The sequence below is a fragment of the Carcharodon carcharias genome, chromosome 16 (genome assembly GCF_017639515.1).
Source record: "Carcharodon carcharias isolate sCarCar2 chromosome 16, sCarCar2.pri, whole genome shotgun sequence".
In the NCBI taxonomy this organism is placed as follows: Eukaryota; Metazoa; Chordata; class Chondrichthyes; order Lamniformes; family Lamnidae; genus Carcharodon; species Carcharodon carcharias.
The window spans coordinates 10,210,987-10,232,370 of NC_054482.1; the positions used below are offsets into that span (position 1 = coordinate 10,210,987).

Below are 21,384 nucleotides of genomic sequence, written 5' to 3' on the forward strand. Positions count from 1 at the left end.
AGAGCAGAGAAGATTAATAGGGAATTTAATAGACGTGTTCAAAATTATGAAGGGCTTTGATAAATAGGGAGAAGCTGTTTCCACTGGTAGGAGGATCCGTAACTAAAGGACACAGATGGGGATTTCCACCCCAGCTCCCTCCACTTCAGTTGCTGAGCACATTCAAGATTGAGACTGGTATATTTTTGAACACTAAGGGAATCAGGGGATGGGGGATGGAAATGGTAGACGATCAGCCGTAATCTTGCTGAAAGGCAGAGCATTCTCAAAGAGCTGTATGATCTACCGGGGGAGATGAGGAGACATTTCTTACACGGTGAACTGTTAGGATCCAGAATGCGCTGCCAGAAATGTGGTGGAAACAGCTTCAGTAGCAACTTTTTGACATACATTTGAGAAATATAAATTTACAGGAGAAAGAACGGGAGGTTGGTCCGAATTCGGCATTTCTTTTGAAGAGCTGGCACAGCCACGAAGGGCCGAAGGGCCTCCTTCTGCACTGTTATGGTTTCATATAATTCGGGCATCTGACACCGGCCGCTTTCAACTGCAACCTGCCCTTTTGGACACTGAGTGGAAAAGTGGCACCAGTGACTCGAACCTTCTGTTTATGGGTCATCTAATATTTCATCACGAATAGTTTCTAAATTTATTTTGCTTTGCGTCTGCAACGTTTTAAAAAAAGAAACTGCACAGTTATTCTTTTCTATAATTCTAGAGTCTGCCTTTGGAAATGATTTATTTGTAATTATAAAAGTGGTTCTGTTGCTTGTTCCCCCCCACCCAGCCACCCCACCAAGTGCCGAATCTCGACTGGGAAGCAGGAACTGGGCGGATCTGCGCTGCCTGTCCGCAGGGCGGAATTGGTTGACCTTCCCCCGCACTTTCTAAAAGCCTCCTCCGCGCGGGCAGGCAGCAGAAGCCGCGATGCTGCAGCCGGCAGCAGACCGGGAGGTTCTTTATAAAGATGGGAGAGACGGCGCCTCCCTCCGCCGGCGCTGGATGCTGTTGGCCGGCCTCTTCTCTGCCCTGCTGGTCGCCGCTTACCTGGGGCTGGTGGGATACTTCGCTGTTTATAGGAATTTCTTTTTCCCAGGTAAGGAAGAGGTCTTGTCTGTCAACCCAACCCCTCCACCACTACCCCCCCCCCCCCACACCCCAAACCCCTAACCCCCTTTCCAGCCAAGCCTCAGAGCCGCGGGAGGGAATCAGAGGGGTAGAGTTCACAGCATGAGGTGCTCTGACAGTGTGTCCGAGGTATGAAAGTACTCGACCTTACCTGTGATGGGAACACATGATAAAGGCGGCGAGAGCCCTTCTAACAGAAGCTTCACTCCGTCGTAATTCACTGTCCCACATCTGCACTGACAGGTCTAAAGACTGTCTCACACACGCATAGACCGGCTCACGAATACAAACAGACATGCTTGCAATTGTTAAAAGACTCATACGGACTCGAAACGTTAACTCTGTTCCTCTCCGCAGACGCTGCCAGACCTGCTGAGTTTTTCCAGCTATTTTTGTTTTTGTTTCAGATATGCTTACAGTCTGGTTCACACATACGGATTGGCTTACACACACTCCGTCACATGCTGTGTGTGTCTCTTTCTCTCACAATTACAGTCCACAAACACAGACTGACTCTCTCTCACAACTACAAACAGTTCACAAACACAGTCTGACTCTCTTTCTCTCACAACTACAAACAGTCTACAAACACAAAACAAAAACAGAATTACCTGGAAAAACTCAGCAGGTCTGGCAGCATCGGCGGAGAAGAAAAGAGTTGACGTTTCGAGTCCTCATGACCCTTCGACATTTAAGTGTCACTCAGTGGGCAGCAATCTTGACTCTGAGTCAGGAGGTTGTAGGACAGGTCCCACTCCAGGACTTTAGCACAAAGATCAAGGTTGACACTCCAGTGCATTACTAAGGGGATGATGAGGGAACATTGTCAGAGGTGCCGTCTTTCGGATGTGATGTTAAGCCAAGGCCCTGTCTGCCCTCTCGTGTGGCATGAAAGATCCCAAGGTACTATTTTGAAGACCCTCCCCCCCCAGTCGCCTGGCCAATATTTATCCCTCAATCAACATCACAAAAACAGATTATCTAATTATTATCACATTACAGTTTGTAGGAGCTTGGTGTGTGCAAATTAGCTGCTGCGCTCCCTCCAGTACAACAGTGGCTTTGAAACCACTTCATTGGCTGTAAAGCACTTTGAGACAGCCTGTGGTTGTGAAAGTTGCTGCATGGATGCAAGTCTTTTTCTTTACATAAATAAGTGGATGCTGGAGGAGACTCATGGTTCTGTGGGTTTGCCTCTAATTTCAGTTTGCAGACATCAGTATTCATTCCTGAGATGAGCTGGACTGATTACAAAATAATTAACAAACAAACTGAAGCTGTCAGCCCTTTCCTCCCTCCTCTGTTGAAGTAATGTTCTACAAGCCAAGTGGTCATTTTTTTGTGTTTAAGCCTGGATTGTAAGTGTTAACAGGCTATTTAACTATGGAAGCCATCATATTGATCATGTCCTCACCAGATATTTACACTTTCCAGCAGTGTATCACTGGATTGTGATTAGGACTGGGAGGCCTGCTGATTTTTATTGGTTTTCTCTAGCCAATGGCAAACATAGCATCATTTCACGGTGATTGACATCAGTCAACTCAGCACAAACTGGGCCTTCTGGCATATATTATTCAGTATTCTTTTTGCAACAACGTACTTTATTCATAAAATATCTGAAAGAACATTACAAAACATTTCAAAATGGTCATCACAAAACATGCAATAATGTTCAAGTTTTCCACAAAGACCATGTTGCACCCTGAGGTGTTTCAATACAATCAAGGAACATTACAGACATTTCAAAATGGCCAGAACACACAATCAGACAGTGCAATGGTATTTACGTTGTCTACATAGATTATGTTGCACTCTAAGATGCTTCAACACAATTGTGGTACATGTAATATTCACTGAGTACATTCAGTGTGAGCCGTAGAGCCCAAGGGGTCTATACAATTCCCAGCCACTTGGTGCACTATGGCTGAAAGATCTTAGACAGCGACCTTTCCCCATTGAGCCTCTGCAGCGGCTGCACCAAGCTTTGGTGCGTCCCTCAACACATAGTCCTGGACCCTGGAATGTGCCAGTCTGCAACATTCGGTCAGGGGCAACTCTTTGCACTGGAAGACCAACAAGTTTCGGGCAGACCAAAGAGTGTCTTTCACCGAGTTGGTGATCTCCAGCTTCTGTTGATGTTTGTCTTGTTGTGTGTCCCTGGGGACAGCCCATAGAGCACAGAGTCCTGTGTCACAGAACTGCTCGGGATGAACCTTGACAAAATCCACTGCATCACTCTCCAGATATTATTAAGTATGACACTGCCTTTGGAAGGATTTCTAATTAACTTCCAACTTGTGCACTGCTCAGTGAACGCTCACTGTGTATCTTTGGTACCACATCAGTGCAGTTGCAGCCTGCTGCAGCATTACTAACAAGTCAGTGCCAACTCCAGTAAAACAGCAGGAACTCATCTGGAGTCTCTGAATATAGTTCATGGGAAGGTGTAGTGGTAGGAATTGAAATTGGCCAATGCAGCCCAAGTAGCTTGGGGCCAGTAGAATTGTACCAGTGAGACTGCGAGCCTATGTGACTAGACAAGATTACAAAAGAAGTTCAGATATAGCCATGTGTCCACTAGTGAAATGGGAGGCTTTAACTTGAAGCAGAAAATATCAGATGAGCCTATCATTGTGGTTTCAGTAACAAAACAGAAAGAGCTGGAAACAATCAGTGAGTCAGGCACAACATCTGTGAAGTGACAAGTTAAAGTTTTATGTATAACCATTAATGGGACTAATGCAGGATTCATCTCTGGAACATTATCCTGCCACTTCTCTCCACAGAAGTTTTGTCTATTTTGCTGAGTGTTTCCAAAATTGTGATCCCTCTGGCCTCTTCTCCTGTTTTTTAATAAGACCTTTATTCCTTTAACGGTCCCCATATTCTAGAAAAGCAGTTCAAACCAGAACAATGGGATTGGCCAGCTATCCTAGAATAATCTGAGAGGAGAACAATGTGTATTCAACATGAATAGCACTAAATCTGGGACTATAAAGGACTGGAAACTATTCTTCAGTTGTACAGGGCTTTGGTCAGGCCCCATTTGGTATACTTCTTTCTGTTTAGGTGCCGTGCTTCAGGAAGGGTATAAGGAACTTGGAGGGGAGATTCACTAAAATAATATGAGGACATACAAGGTTAATTTGTGCAGACAAATTGTATAAATGAACCTTGTATTCCTTGGAATTTAGAAGATTGTGGGGAAAGTTAATTGAGGTGTTGGAATGATAAGGCGATTTGATGAAGTGAAAAAGACTTGCATTTATATAGCACTTGTCATGCCACAAGATGTCTCAAGGCATTTTGAAGTGTATCCACTGTTGTAAACACAGCAGCCAATTTGTGGTCAGCAAGCTCCCGCCAACAGCACTGTGGTAATGAACAGAAAATCTGTTTTTGTGATGTTGATTGAAGGGTAAATATCGGCCAGGACACCAGGAATAACTCCCCTACTCTTCTTCGAAATAGTGCCAGGAATTTTTTTACAGCCTCTGTATCCTCTGACGGGGGAAACCATCTTCTAATTAGAGGAATTAAAACAGAAGCCACTTTTTCACACATAGGGTAGTGGAAGTCTGGAACAACCTTCCCCCAAAAGGGTGTGGATGCAAGGATATTGGACCTTTCAAGACGGAGTTGGACAGGTTTGTATTAGATAAGGATATCGAGGGTTAGGGAGCAAAGATGGGTAAATGGAATTGAGGTACAGATCAATCATGATCTAACAGAATGGTGGACCAGGCTTGCAGGTCTGATTGGCTGCTCCACTTCCTGTGTTCTCGCTGCTTTTTATGAGGTAGATTCCAACAACAGTGTGCTGCCATCACCCTGCACTTCAATGGAAGACTCAAACAGAAACTATCTCAAAAGCTTGGTGCAAAAAATGGTAACCTTTTTGGTCCGTGGACTGAATGTATGGTCAAATTCTAGTAAAAGCACCCAGGTCAAATCCCACTGCTTGAAGCTTTTTGCATGTATGGATTTCTGGTAGGCTTGGGCTTGGTTGTGATGCTGTCTGTGTTTGGGTAGTGTGCTGATATTAACTTTCCAAATTCACTTATGAAGAGTGCACTCTTGTTTTTGGGATACCAGAATGCTGCAGGCTCTTATGGAATCGTTGCCTTACAAGAGAAGACACATTCACTGGGAAGATGGGAGGGTGGAAGTTAAGCACCATGAATATTGAGTAGATAATGTCATTCCTCACATTGACTCAGCAGCATTGCTGACAACAGTGAAGGTAGTAGAGTTCAAAGCTGTGACAGTAATATGATGTGGATACGCTAGTGGAGTTGCTAGTCTCAGTTATACAGCACAGAAACAGGCCCTTCAGCCCATCGTGTCTGTGCCAGCCATCAAGCACATAGGTATTCTAATCCCATTTTCTACCACTTCAAGGGCCCATAACCCTGTATGCTATGGCATTTTCAAATGCTCATCTAAATACTACTTAAATGTTGTGAGGGTTTCTGCCTCTACCGCCCCCTCAGGTAGTTTGTTCCAGATTCCAACCACCCTCTGGGTGAAAAAATTTTTCCTCAAATCCCCTCTAAACATCCTGCCCCTTACCTTAAATCTATGCCGCCCCCCCCCCACCCCCCCACCCCCCATCCTAGTTATTGACACCTCCGCTAAGGGGAAAGGTTTATTCTTATCTATGCCCCTCATAATTTTGTATGCCTCTATCAGGTCCCCCCTCAGCTTTCTCTGCTCTAAGCAAGACAAGCTTAACCTATCCAGTCTCTCTTCATAGCTGAAACACTCCAGCCCAGGCATCATCCTGGTGAATCTCTTCTGCACCCTCTCCAGTGCAATCACATCCTTCCTATAGTGTGGCGACCAGAGCTGCACACAGCACTCTAGCTGTGTCCTAACTAACATTTTATACAGTTCCAGCATATCTCTACTGTTCTTATATTCTATGCCTCGGCTAATAAAGACAATTATCCCATATGCCTTCTTAACCACCTTATCTACCTATGCTGCTGCCTCCAGGGATCTATGGACATGTACACCGAGGTCCCTCTGATCCTCTGTACTTCCTAGGGTCTTACCATTCATTGTGTATTGCCTTGCCGTGTTAGTCCTCCCAAAATGCATCACCTCACACTTTTCTCAGGATTAAATTCCATTTGCCACAGCTCTGTCCATCTTACCAGCCCATCTATATTGTCCTGTAATCTAAGACTTTCCTCCTCACTTTACGACACCACCAATTTCGTGTTATCTGCGAACTTACTGATCATATATTCACGTCTAAATCATTAATGTACACTACAAACAGTAAGGGTCCCAGCACTAATCCCTGCGGTACGCCACTCGTCACAGGCTTCGAATTGCAAAAACAACCTTCGACCATCACCCTCTGCCTCCTGCCCCCAAGCCAATTTTGGATCCAATTTGCCCTAGATCCCATGGGGTCTTACTTTCTTGACCGTTCTCCCATGCGGGACCTTGTCAAAAGCCTTACTGAAGTCCATGTAAACTACGTCAACTGCACTACCTCATCTACCCAACCAGTCACCTTCTCGAAAAATTAAATCAAACTTGTTAGACATCTTGATAGCCATACAGGCTATCTCTGATCCCAGATTGCCACTTTGGTCCCTAATGGGCCCTACTCTTTCCCTGGTTATCCTCTTGCCCTTAACATATTTATAAAATGCCTTGGGATTTTCCTTTATCTCACCTTCCAGTGTTTTCTCATGCCCCCTCTTCACTCTCCTAATTACTTTTTTAAGTACCCCCCATACACTTTCTATACTCCTCTAGGGCTTCTGCTGTTTTCAGGCCTCTGCATCTGCCATGAGCCTCCTTTTTTTCCTTATCCAATCCTCTATATCCCTTGACATCCAGGGTTTCCTGGACTTGTTGGTCCTACCCTTCACCTTTATGGGAACATGTTGGCCCTGAACTCTCATTATTTCTTTTTTGAATGACTCCCACTGGTCTGATGTAGACTTTCCTACAAGTAGCTGCTTCCAGTCCACTCTGGCTAGATCCTGTCTTATCATATTGAAATTGGCCTTCCCCAAATTCAGGGCCTTTATTTCCAGTCCATCTTTGCCCTTTTCCGTAGCTACCTTAAATCTTAGAGTTATTGTCACTATCCCTGAAATGCTCCCCCACTAACACTTCTACCACTTGCTCGGCTTCATTCCCTAAGATCAGGCCAGGACCACCCCTTCTCTTGTAGGTCTTTCTATGTGCTGGCTCATAAAGCTCTCCTGAATGCCCCCTCTAAGCCTTTCACACTAAGACTATCCCAGTTAATATTGGGGAAGTTGAAATCCCCTACTATTACTACCCTATTATTTTTACTCTTCTCTGAGATTTTCCAATATATCTGCTCCTCTATCTCCTCCTGACTATTTGGAAGCCTATAGTACACTCCCATCAAAGTGATTGTCCCCTTTTTGTTTTTAAGTTTTACCCATATGGCCTCATTTGAGGAACCTTCTAAGATGCCGTCCCTCCTCACTGCAGTAATTGACTCCTTGATCAATATTGCAATGTCACCTCTTTTACACCCTTCACCGCCCCCTGTCCTGCCTGAAGATTCTATGCCATGGAATATTGAGCTGCCAGTCCTGCCCTTCCCTCAACCATGTCTCTGTGATAGCAACAATATCATATTCCTATGTGTTATTCCATACTCTCAATTCATCTGCCTGACTTGTAAGACTCCTTGCATTAAAATAGTTGCAATCTAGCCTTGTATTATTCCCTTGTGCCTTAACAGGTCTATATTCGCTCTGCCTTCCAGACTGACTTAGTTTCTCTTCTATATTTGGCTGTACATGTCTGCCTACTGTACCTCCACTCTGTATCCTATCCCTCTGCCAAATTAGTTTAAGCCTCCCCACAAGGTTGTTGGTCCTGTTCCGGTTCAGGTGCAACCCGTCCGACTTGTACAGGTCCCACCTTTGCCAGAAACAGACCCAGTGATCCAGGAAACTAAAGCTGTCCCTCCTGCACCATCTCTTCAGCCACGCATTCATCCTCTCTATCCTCTTATTCCTATACTCACTAAAGCATATGGCACAGGGAATAATTCTGAGATTACAACCTTTGAGGTCCTGCTTTTTAATCTGCTACCTAGCTCCCTAATTCTTGTTGCACGACTTCATCCCTCTTTCTTCCTATGTTGTTGGTACTAATGTGAACCACGACCTCTTGACTGTTCGCCCTCCCCCTTCAGAATGCCCTGTGACATTCTGTGACATCCTTGACCCTGGCACCGGGGAGGCAACACACCATCCCTGAGTCATGTCTATGGCTGCAGGAGCACCTGTCTGCACCTCTCACTATTGAGTCTTCTACCATTAATGCTCTTGCACTCCTCCTCCCTTCTGCAGTTGAGCCACCCACAGTGCCGTGAACTTGGCGCTGGCTGCACTCTCCAGAGGAACCTTCACCCTCACCATTTTTAAAAGAGAAAAACTGTTCTCGAGTGAGGTGCACTCTGGGCCTTTCCTGACTACCTGCCTGCCACCCTTCTTCTGACTGGTGGTCACCCATTCCCTCTCTGACTGCATTTCCTTGAGCTGCGGAGTGACCACACCTAAAAAACGTGCTATCCACATAACCCTCAGCCTCGCGGATGCACCACTTTGTCTTGACACTTAAGCTTCAAAACCTGTTGCTTAAGCTGGTCAAGCCAGTGGCACTTTCTACACAAGTGGTTATCCAAACTGCAAGGGGTGTCTAAGAATTCCCACATGCTGCAGGCCATACAACACATGGGATTGAACTCCTTTGCCACACTTTTTGTTTGTTTTTAAGTAAAGGACTATTTCCTTAAATTTAAGACCTGCTTTGCTCAGTGAAGTCTCACTCTTTACAGCTCTGCTCTGCCCACTGAAGTCTCGCTCTTTACAGCTCTGCTCTGCTCACTGATGTCTCACTCTTTACAGCTCTGCTCACTGAAGTCTCGCTCTTTACAGCTCTGCTTTGCTCACTGAGGTCTCACTTTTTACAGCTCTGCTCTGCCCCAGATCTGTAATTGTTGAGGTGATCTGTAAAATTGCCAAGTATTAAATAATTGACAATATTCCAGTGTATCCGATATATCATATTTTTAGGATCATGCAGTACAGAAGGAGGCCAGTTAACATGGCCCTTTGAGAGAGCTATCCAATTAATCCCACTTCCCTGCTCTTACCCCATAGCTCAAACTCATATTGATAAATTCCAGTAGGTGGCCTATTAATAGAAGGTTACTGTATGACGACCCTCCCCTCCACCATTATGCCCACTTCCAAACTTTAAATTAGAATCTATTGTTCCCTGTTTAATATTTTGTACATGTGAATACATACCTAAGTTGTCTCTTTCCAGTCTAAAGGTATTAATTATAGATTCAACCAAACTAATTGACAGCAGAATTAAAACTCAATATTGAATGAAGTCCAATTCCTGCAAACATCAACAACAACAACAACTTGCATTTATATAGGGCCTTCAATAAGGTAAAAGATGACAAGGCTTCTCAGGAGCATAATCAAACAAAGTTTGATGCTAAACCATATAAGGAGATATTAGGACAGGTGAACAAATGCTTGGTAGGTTATAAGGCGCAGCTTAAAAAAGGAGACAGTGGGAGAGGATTAGTGATGTAATTCCAGACCTTAAGGCCGGGTAATCTATAGACCCAGCCGCCAGTGATAGAGTGATGAAAATTGGGGATGTGCAAGTGGCAGAATTGAGGGAGCACAGAAATCTTGGAGGTTTGTAGAGTTAAGTACTGAGATAGGAAAAGGTGAGGCCGTGGAAGGATTTGAAAACAAGGATGAGAATTTCAAACAGTAAGCAGACACTGAGCTGCATTACTACCATTATTTAGTTTAACTACAATTGCAGAATATGGTCAATGTCATTATAGGCTTGAATGTTAGTGATTACAGTAGAGTCTTAATAATAATTTACAGGCTTTAGTCCATCATAAATATCATCTAATTGTAGGTTTCATGATAGATCATCATCTTATGTCCATATTCTTGCAGGGATTATGTGAGTTTAAGTTCAAAGTCTATACTTAGTGAATCCTTAGTAAGCCTTCAGTATCAAAGCTATCTCTTGGCTTGTAAACATAAAAAAAAACATTTACCCTCTCCTTTGGCAACAAACTGATTGCACTGTCAGACAGAATCAGAATTGTTACAACACAGAAAGAGGCCATTCAGCCCCATCACGTCTGCACAGGCTCTCTTGAAAGAACAATTCACTTAATGCCATTCTCCTGCCTTCTCCCTGTAACCCTGCACATTCTTCATTTTCAGATAACAGTCTAATTCTCTTTTGAATGCTTCGATTGCTGCTACCACCACACTCAGTGCTGTTCTTCTCACTGATGCTCAAGGGATCACTTCTGAAAAGTTCAGTGACAAACTGTCATCATATCAGCTTTCTTCAGTATTCATTCTTTTTAGTGTAGCTAAACTGACAAATACTGTAAACCTTTTGAATGACCGTTACACAGTAAGTTCTTCAGTACTTAACACTCAACATTTATATATTTGGCAAGTGCTGTGCAGTGCACACTCAGGTGAATGAAATCTAACACAAAACCTTAGGCCACCGTAAAATAAAATTCCCATTTCAGTTAAGTAATCAAGCAAAGGTCAGATGGGTTACGTACATCCTTTCTAATGTGTCGTTCAAGTACATAGGCAGAGCTTTAAAAAAAGTTACTGACTGCCTGTGGGAACTCTTGCAAAATAATGTGCTCTGCTGATAATGGGTATCACAACTACTGAAGAATGCCTTTAGTCACAGGACCGTCTGGTTCATCATCTTTAAAGGTCCAAGACCACATGAACCAAAGAAGAATCTCCTTCCCAAGATCCCTAATCAGGACTGCCCTGGTAGACCCATTGTTTCAGCTTGTTCCTACCCCACTGAACTGATTTCTTCCTACCTTGACTCAATTTTTTAATGCCCTTCTCCAGTCTCTCCCACCTACATCCGTGACTCTTCTGATGTCTTCCGTCACTTTAAAAGTTTCCAATTTCCTGGCCCTACCCGCCTCCTCTTCGCTATGACAATCAATCTCTCTACACCTGCAATCTCCACCACGACAGTCTGAGAGCGCTCCACTTCTCCCTTGAACGGATGCCCAAGCAAACAACTCAAAGGCTCCTTCAACAGCACAATCCAAACCAGCGATCTCTACCACCTAGAAGGACAAGGGCAGTAGATGCATGGGAACACCAGCATCTGCAAGTTCCCCTCCAAGTCACTCACCATCCTGACTTGGAACTCTATTGCAGTTCCTTCACTGTCACTGGGCCAAAATCCATGAACTCCTAACAGCGCTGTGGGTGTAGCTACACCAGATGGACTGCAACGGTTCAAGAGGTGGCTCACCATCACTTTCTCAAGGGCAGTTAGGGATGGGCAATAAATGCTGGCCTAGCCAGCAACGCCCATATCCTGTTAGCAAAAAAAAAACGTTTCCATCGACCACTATGTTCCTCCACCTGGTTGAACTTGTCTCATTGAACAATTTTTTCTTTAATTCATCTCGCTGCCTCCAAATAAAAGGTGTTGCTGTGGGTACCTGTATGGCTCCTAGTTATGCCAGTCATTTTGAGATATGTTAAACATTTCTTGTTCCAGTCCTACTTGGTTTTTTTGGGGGGGTGGGGGGGCGCTCTCCCTCAACTTTTTTTCTGATACGTTGATGACTGTATCAGTGCTGCGTCCTGCTCTTGCCCCAAACTGGAAATCTTCATCAACATTGCTTCCAGTTTCCACCCTTCTCTTGGTTTCTATCTTTGGCTCTTCCCTTCTCTTCCTTGATTTCTCTGACTCCATTTCTGACTATAGACTATCAACTTATATTCATTAAAAGCCCACTGACTCCCACAGCTACCTTAACAGTACTTCCTCACACCGTACATCCTGTATGGACTCCATTCCATTCTCCCAGTTTCTCCATCTCTCTTGCATCTGTTCCAATGATGCAACCTGCTGCACTGGCTTTTCTGAGATCTCTTTTTCCTCAACCAAGGATTCTGCCACCATCGCCCCCCAGAACATGTCCACCACATTTCCCGCAATTCTGCTTTTATCCCTTCCCCTCTCTCCCAGAACCGTGATAGGGATTCCCTCATCCTCATCTACGATCCCACCAGCCTCCGTGTTTTAGGGGGCATTTTCAGTCATTACTGCCACCTCTAGCATGATGCCACCACCAAACACATTTTCTCCTCCCCTCCCCTTTCAGCATTCTGAAGTGGTCCACATCTCAATCACCCCATCCCTTTCCCATGGCACCTTCCATGCAAACACAAGAGATGCACAGCTGCCCTTTTACCTCCTCTCTCCTCACCGTCCCCAAACACTCCTTACAGGCGAAGCAGTGATTTACATGTGCTCCCTTCAATTCAGCTTACGATATTCACTGCTCATAACATGGTCTCCTTTATACTGGGGAGACCTAATGCTGATTGGGTGACTGCTTTAAGGAACAGCTTTGTTTAGTCCTCAAGCATGACCCTGAGCTTCTGGTGTTCTGTCATTTTAATTTTCCACCTTGCTCTCACATTAACGTCTATGTTCTTAACCTGCTTGCACTGTTCTAGTGAAGCCCAACATAAGCTTGAGGAACAGCATTTCACCTTTCGATTAAGCAACTTACAGCCTTCTGTACTCAACATTGAGTTTAACAGTTTCAGACTGTAACCCCATTTTTGCTTTATTTTCTTTGCATGTTTTTGTTTGTCTCTTATTTTTGCTTTCATACAGCAGAATACCCACTCTAGGTACATCTTTTGTTTCTCTGTTTCTTTCCTTGCCCCATCACCATTCCCTTAGCCCTGTCAGACTAACTGTTCTGTTATTCAATCTCTCCTGTCTTACACCCTATCTCAGACCTTCCTTTTGTATCTGTCCCATCCACCCCTTGCTCGAACCTATTACATTTCTAATTTTTCCCAGTTCTGATTAAAGGTCATTGACCTGAAACGTTAACTCTGTTTCTCTCTCCACAGATACTGTCTGACCTGCTGAGGATTTCCAGCTTTGTTTTTTCTGTTTTTATTAAAGAAGAACTCTCTGTTTTATTTCATCTAACTATATATAGTAAATCACCATATTTTCTGAGTATTAAAACTACTTAAGGGAATTAATTATCTTTTTGTGTACAATTATTTTACTATATACTTTAGAGTTTGGAATGTGAAACCTACATTAGCCAGAAAAGTAATTACTGGACAGGATATAAATCAAAGTTACTACCTTAAGTGAATGCTTACACCATTGATGTGTGAATGTATAGTTCTCATATGTCTGCTTAGCTCAAGCTCTTGCTGTGCAATTGAATGGATTGATACCTAAACTGTTTAGTGCATTAAGCAGCCATCTTTCACAATAGCCCAAAACCATCAATATAGTGATCCTGGCTCCAGGCTGCTTGCATATAATGGAGAAAAATGCATTGCAAAAATATTATGAGCTTAAAAAGAAACGAACTAGGGCAACAAAATGCAACTTGCCACAGGCAATCTGCTGAAAAAGCTATTCATTGTTTAATTTTCACTTCTGAATGTTGGTGGTTTGCTAGGGTCTAAGTTCATGTTTGTGATTTCTTAGCCCAGTGAGTTCTCATTTCAACCTGCTGCTGGTCTGTGTCGGTGATAACATCTCAACTTGACGAATCCAAAAATTTGGCAACAGAATAAATCTGTGAACAGTTTTGCGTGAAGAGTTAAGACTATATGATGCTTAGTAAATGCATGGGAAAAAAATCCAGAAATTGTCACGTGTTATTGTTATGTTTGCACCTTTCCTGCTTTCGTGACTCTTTCCAGAAGTAACTTCCTTCAGTTGTTATAGGATCTTCACAAATTGCTGGCCTTGCATTGTCTGGGCATTACATCAGAAATTGATGAGAGGAAGATTTAAAAATGAACCTTATCTACAAGTCAAACCAATAGAAGATGCTGTCAGCATGTAGAAATTGTTTATGGAATAGAAGTGAAAAATGATCCTGTAGAATGTGAGGCTGCCTGCCCTTTAATCAGATAGCAATGATCAAACACTGCAATTCAGGACCTCTCCCTGCATCGTCCTATTTTTTGTTACACTCAGAGTCACGCAGCTCTATAATTACCTCGTAATTATCTTCATTACAGACACCACAGAGCTCAGAGAACTGACAATGCCTTTTACTGATGAATTCTCTAAAGCACTAGAAATGTTAATGATACTGTTTAATGATTTACAGATTTGGGCAGGGTGTTGTTGGTTGAGACACTCCCTGTTTGAATTTCACCACAATTACTTACTGCAGACATTATTCTACAATCATCAAAATCCTCAATCTGACCCTTGCACCTCTCCCCCCACCCGCCCTGCCAACCCTCAATCACCACTTAATTTATCCCACTCCCAAAATATTCTCCCCTCGTCTTCTGAATGTGGTGGTTAATCCTGGGGAATGGGGGTGGTTGGGGGGCAGGTGTGTGGGGGTGGGGGTGGGGGCTGTGTAAGTGGTGATTCCACAGTTACTGGTTGACCTCCATCTAATGGTCATTCTATTTCTTGGACCCCAACAGTGAGTGTAGGTGGGCTTTTCAATAATGGAGGGCATCACAGCTGAGCCTGATAATTTTCCCACCCAGTGTGTGAACACATGTACTTTTTAGCAAAGGTTGCAGGATCCTGACCTTGGCTGGTTTTATTTTCCTCTCTCTACTCCCTAGGGTTGCCAACTGTGATTAAATGTATCCCTGGAGCCTTCATCACATGACTTGCCCCACAGTCCAGCCGTTAGTCAGCCGACATATCCATCCTTGTGACACACTGCCTCTGTACACTAATTGGAAAGCAAAAAAACTCATTACCCAACTGGATGATGCTTGACTATCAGCCAAACAGCCTTCTTTTCCCAATTTCCAATACTTTTATATCTGGTAAAGAGAAATGTTCAAAGAAAATTGAGGGGAAAAAAAACTTTAATGTCCCGAAGATTTTCCATACAGCAGTGCACTGGAGATTGATCTTCAATTCCTGGAGACTCCAGGACAATCCTGGATGTCAGATAACCCAGCACAAACTATGGAATTACACCTGAGATTTTACTGGTCTATGTAGTTTAGAACCATGTTTATCTGCTGAGCCCAGGGTATTGCTTTTAAGTTTGCAGTTATAATTGTTGTTGACATTGAATTGTGTGGTTGCTACTGTGCTTATTTTCTCCAACTAATTGCATAGCAGAAGAACCAGTGGGGAGGAGTCCCCAGTCCCTTCTTGAATCTTGGGTTACAGTGTTCCTGATTCATATGTCCATGTTGAGCTGCTTTCAATCAGATCAGGCAGCTGAGAAGATTAAAACAGAACTTTCCAAGCTTTATGCCTTTGTGGATTACATTAACTTTAAATCCATGTTCCTATCAGTTTGCAAATAGTTCATAACGTTATTACCCTGATACAGCATTTATTCACCAATGACAGGACGACACTAAGAACAGCCCTTTCCAAATTTCCATGTGTACAGAATCCTAGCAGGGCAAACCAACAAAAATAAAGACATAAACAGGATTTGTTTGTTAAGTTTCAGGGCTTGGGGTTTGCATGTGGCTCAGAGAGTGCAGTTCAGACTCCACTGATGTAAAGGTTTACCCAAGAAGGGAATGGAAAAGAAAGATTTGCGTTTATATAATGCCTTTCACAATGTCAAGATGTCCCAAAGCCCTTTACAGCCAATGAAATACTTTTTGAAGTGTAGCCACTGTTGTAATGTAGGAAATGCAGGAGCCAATTTGTACACAGCAAGCTCCCACAAACAGCAATGAGATGATGACCAGGTAATCATTCTTAGTGATGTTAGTTAAAGAATAAATATTGGACAGAACCTGGGGCAATCTCCTTTTCTATATAGTACCATGGAATCTTCAATACTCACTTAAAATAAGGATAAGCAGCAAGACAGTGGTGAATGTCTACTGGAACATTTTACTTTTGGTCATGAGCGTCTTAAGATGTGCAGAAATCCATGTCCACGTATGAGTTGCTAAACCAAGCAGTTGAGAAATCCATATGGTTAAAGCTTTTATTTGCCTGATATGGAATACAAACTCTTCTCTGTAGTGGCATTCATGCCTAAATCCAATGGGCTTAGTAGAGGATACCAAGAGAAAAGCATCAGGGACCTCCCAAGTCTGGTAAACATCCTGCTGCTTGTCCAGATAGGACTACATTAACCAAAAGGCCTTAGATTTCAAAATTAGACGGAGTCAAGAGGAAAGAAAGCCAATTGACAGGGACTGTTCTAGTCTTCCAGCTCCCATTGATAAGCCAGGCTGCTTTGTCAATCATCAACACATGCAGTGGGAGAGATGGGGTTAGAATCAGAGGATAACATGGGTAAACCATCAGGAGGGACACAAAGCAAACTGTTAAATGGGCATCACTGCAGTCTTAGACTGTTCAGGCACAGGCGTGTTTCTCAATCCTGTAGCATATGAACCTTACCAATGAACCAGATTTCATTGTTACTGATATGGAAGAAATAAACCCAGTGACTTGCGTAAGCATTTTTATGTCACAAAACAATAACATACCAGTCATTGGTCTGAGCCAAAAAGAAGGGGAGGGGTCACCTAATCAAAGTGAGTGGCAGGTAAAAACAAAAATAACATTCTTCTTTGCATCTTCAGACAGGGGCTTTGATGTAGATGGATCTTTCAGCTCAGGTGGGGACCTACTGGACTACTTGCTTCAACATGGAATGATCGACAGGAAGGATGGGCTGCTGGTTACATGGCACCATGCTGCAAATAGCAAGAGCGAAATGGAGCAAGCCCTGAAAGGTAAGCACACAGAACTCTTGTAGGAGTTTAGATCAAAGAAAATAAATGGTAACTTCTTCTGTGGTAAATTGTTCTTATTTATCAGGGAAGGGTATTTAAGCAGATGGTATAAATGTACTCATGAGGTGTCGAGACATGTTTCTGGACGGAAAGGATTGAGAGATTTGTGAAAAGGTGAGGTTGAGCTCAGGGGAAAACATGCAACAAGTGAAGACATTTGGCTCATCAAAAGTTCATTCATTCCACAGAACAACTACAATCTACTTTATGTTGGACACAACCTCACATATCTGATCTCCTGAAGGAAAACCCTCCATGTTGGGTCTCGGAAATATTCATCCATCTTCACATTTTGGATTTTCAATCCTGGCCTGCTAATCTCCACTAACAACTTTCCTCACCCCACTCTTCCATTGTACTGGTCCCAGTGTAGAGAAATATCAAGTATTCTTGGAGAATTTGATAAAGATGATCTATATCTATTCTCCAATGTTATTACCAATCAACAAGGGAGAGATTATTGAGCTAAATCATCTTTACTCTTATCAGGTTACGTTCAGTTGATAGGACTGCTGCCTCTGCATCAGAAAATTGTACACCCAAGCCCCAATCCATGACTTAAGCTTGTAACTTGGACTAACCCCCCAGTGGAGTACTGAGGGAATACTCTCCCATGGGTGAGCTGTTAAACCAACTACTTGATTTGCTGGATGTTGAAGTGCACTGAGCCTCCCATGAACCGAGTCTTTATTTCTGCTTTGAATAGAATAGCTTGCCACAGGGCGAACAATGACTCTATAATTAAAGTATAATGTAATTGAGACCATGTGGGATGTCCACCTCACTTTCCTTTATGCTCCAAAAGCTATTAAATGCCACACTGTTACTTCTAGGTTAAAATGATTTCAATTAAGGTATATTGCACAGAAAAATGAAGCAAGATACCCAAAATTGGATTAATGGTGTTAAAGAAAGACTGCAGCATATATTCTCAAATCAGCAGGTCTTGGAACCAATTGAGTTCAAAGCCACATTGTGCGTTCTGTGTGATATTTGATGAGTGGTTGTTTATAGTTCATCCTGGCCTCATATCTATGAGTGCCCAGACCAAATATAATTGGATTGGCATGTTGGGCAAGACTACTGCAGCCTAGCTTATCTGCAGATCAAAGTTACATGTACTGTAGCCAAAATCTGGACATCTGTCTCTATCTTATAGTTCAGTAACTCCTGTAGATTCTAAAACATGTTTACCCTAGGTATCTAAAATCACATATGAAAATATAATGCCAGTACCTTTCCCTATTTGATGCAGGGTGAAAACTCTGCTTTCACTACAAGTTGGGAATGGGCAATTTTGTAAGCTGGCTATTGGGATCAAAAGTCTGAGTGGAAACTGACCAGAACCATCCAAGGACATGAGAAAAAGATCAAATGGTACCAGTAGCTTAATGCCAAAGGACCACAGAGTTAAACAAAGGCTGTGTCCATAATGTCTGCACCCTGAACACTTTAACTCTCACAGCTGTTATCAATTTGTTGCACTGAATCTATTTATTCAGGGCTGCTCGAAGCCTAACAACAATCACCCCCGTGTTTTGGGTAGAGAGGAATTCGATGAGGATGATGCACTCAAGGCTTTGGAGCTTTTCTTGTTTGTAAAAGTTCAGCTCAAACATTTTCTAAATGGCCAGTATTAATATTGATCATATTGTGAGGACAGTGGCTACACCACCCTGGAAACTAGGAGAAGAAAAATCCCTCTGTTGCTGAAGATTACAGTCCCACTGCTTAATTGGCTCAGCGTTTGTATGGACCTGAGCCAAATGGACCACAAGTCCCTTCAGGTTCAATATTTGGAATGTGTTAAGGCAGCTGTTCCCAGCAAGTAAGAGTACTGCAGAGTTTCTCAGTGCCTCTGGACATGGATGGAGTTTAAATACTCTTTTGACCATAGAAAATCAACCTTAGGTGCTCACAGAAGCATAATCAGACAAAAAAAACCTAACGCGACAGGCATGGTTAGAGATGAGATTCTGAATGCTGTCAAATAGGATCTGACAAGCTAGTAGTCTATGACACAATATAATACATTGGCCCACTGGGCTGGGAAGTCTGTGTCCAGAACCAAGGTCAGTGGAGGAGGGGTTTTATTTTATCTCATCTTGAACCCCCCACCCCTTTGGCAGCAGCTCAGTGTCCATGAAGATGTCAGTGGATTGTACCATTCTGCTTTACCCCACTGAGGAGGGATGGAGAAAGCCATAAAGAAAACAAAGCTTGGGGATTTTTGCAGTTGTCACAGCCTGATTATTGTACATCTATGATCCCAGGTAGTGCAATGGTACTGGAAGCTGATGTCAATATCGAAGGACTCAACACTCTAAACGAGACTGGTATTCCGATCATGGCTCACCCACCTGCTGTCCACAGTGACAATACCTTGCAGGAATGGCTGGATGCTGTAATCAAGTCGAAGAAAGGTAAAACTCACCTGTGTCACTCTGAACAAAATCAAGATTTCCTTTCCATCCACATCTAGTTTATCTGAAACCCCTACCAATGCATTTGTTACTGCTAGACTTGACTATTTCCACACAGTCCTGGCCTCCCTCTCTAGTTCTACCTGCCGCAATCTAGAGGCCATTCAAAACTCTGCTGTCCATGTCTTAACCTGCACAAGATCCTGTTCATCCACCTTCCCTGCACTGCCTGATTTACACTGGCTCCTGGTTCATGAATGCCTCGGTTTTAAAATTCTCATCCTTGGTCTAAAACTCCCCCATGGCCTCACCTCTCCCTATAATCTCCTCCAGCCTGACCTAAGATCCCAGGCCTCTTGAGCATCCCTGATTTTAATTGCTTAACCTCCTTTCAGCTGTCAAGGACCTTAAGCTCTGGAATTCCGTCCCAAAATTGCTCCACCTCTGTACCTCTCTTTCCTCCTTTAAGATGCTCCCGGTAACCTACCTTTTTGATCAAGCTTTTGGTTATCTGGTCTAATCTCCCTTTTTATGTGGCACAGTGTGAATCTTGTTTGATAACACTTATAAAGTGCCTTTGGATGTTTTATTATATGAAAGACATATAAATGAAAGTTGTCCTTGTAATAAAGGAAAAACTCTGTTCAAAGTTCTTTTATAACAGGAAGTAGTTTTATACCTCCCTTTGGATAAGAAAAATCTGGGATTTAATGGGGGAAGGGAGGAAGAATAATCAGAAGAGATGCTCATCATCTTTGCCGCAATAAAATCAACAGTTCAATAATGAGTTTCAACACAAGCTGTTTTTGTAAAAATCAGTGTGCTTTTCCATGAAGAAAATGCCCCTTCAATAATCTCATTCCACTGCATCTTATTACTGGCCCAAGATTGCCAAAGAAGCAGACTCATTTTAAGGTAGTGCTCATTAACTGATGTCAAGGGCAACAGACAGTGACAACGGCAAATCAGAACAAATTATTCTTTGCTCATTTCACCAAGAACAAAATGGGTAAGTAATTTCTTGTTATTTTTTAAAGAAAGTTTTTCTGAAAATTGAACAATAAAGGGCCTCTGGGGTGTAGCTTTCATTCCTGCAGTGGTGGACCTCATTAGTTGTATTTGTAATAACCTTGATTACAGATAACTGTTAAATATGTCGATAAATCGGCATGGTTTTCATCTGTTGAAAATGCACTGCAACTCAACCTTTTCCCTCTGCAATTTTCAAGATATAAAAGCTTTTCAATTTTTTTTGGAACAGGAAAGGGCCATCAAATATAATCAAGCGTCTCCCTTTGTCAACCCCACCCGGTTATTTGGCTTCTTAATTGCGAAATCCTCATTTTTTTTAACTGCTGACTGATGATATTTGAATCTCTCACTATTGTGAAAGATTAGCATGGATTAACTTCATCAGCCGTCTTGAAAACATCATTGGGAAGTTTAGCTTGCAAAATTCTTGTCAAAGTTATTAATTAGTAAATCTTAAAAATAGAAAGCATTTTCTGGGTGACCCTTGGGTTACCCCCCAGCCAACAGGTTTCCAGGCTGAGAACTTGCCATTTCAATATACAATCAATGTCCTTTATAAGCCTATTATTTACCCAATGTTATACTTTTCATCTATTCCATGATTCCTTATTGAGTGCTGTGAAGTTCAGTGCCTCTTTATATTACGACATTAATGCTGACCACAGTCCAGACTTCAACAAAAGTGCTACAGTACGAGCAAGCGGTTCCTCAGAGATGCCTTTCTAAAGCCCTGCTTGAGGAAATAGTACCTTCACTGATGGATCTAATGGTTGTTAATGGCAGGACAGTAGTGGCGATACCGGAGGGTGGGGGTGGGGAGTGGTGGGAAGCAGTTTAATGGCTGCCATTCATGGTGTGGGACAGTGTATTTTCTGGCTGTAGTTGGAATGAATGCTGACCCTTCCCATATAGTTGAG

General features: G+C 42.9%; 1 protein-coding gene across 2 annotated transcripts in view; it reads left to right on the forward strand.

Moving 5' to 3' along the window:
- The first annotated feature begins 906 nt into the window (after window positions 1-906).
- fam151a (family with sequence similarity 151 member A) overlaps window positions 907-21,384 on the forward strand; it is a 42,803-nt gene continuing 22,325 nt past the window's right edge. The window contains exons 1-3 of one of the 2 annotated variants that reach the window (XM_041208119.1): window positions 910-1,096; window positions 16,800-16,952; window positions 19,286-19,435. In XM_041208119.1, the coding sequence (XP_041064053.1) occupies window positions 928-1,096; window positions 16,800-16,952; window positions 19,286-19,435 (472 nt within the window). In that variant the 5' untranslated portion in view covers window positions 910-927. Of the gene's footprint in view, window positions 1,097-16,799; window positions 16,953-19,285; window positions 19,436-21,384 lie in introns of both variants that reach the window. The other variant, XM_041208120.1, reaches the window with a different exon arrangement.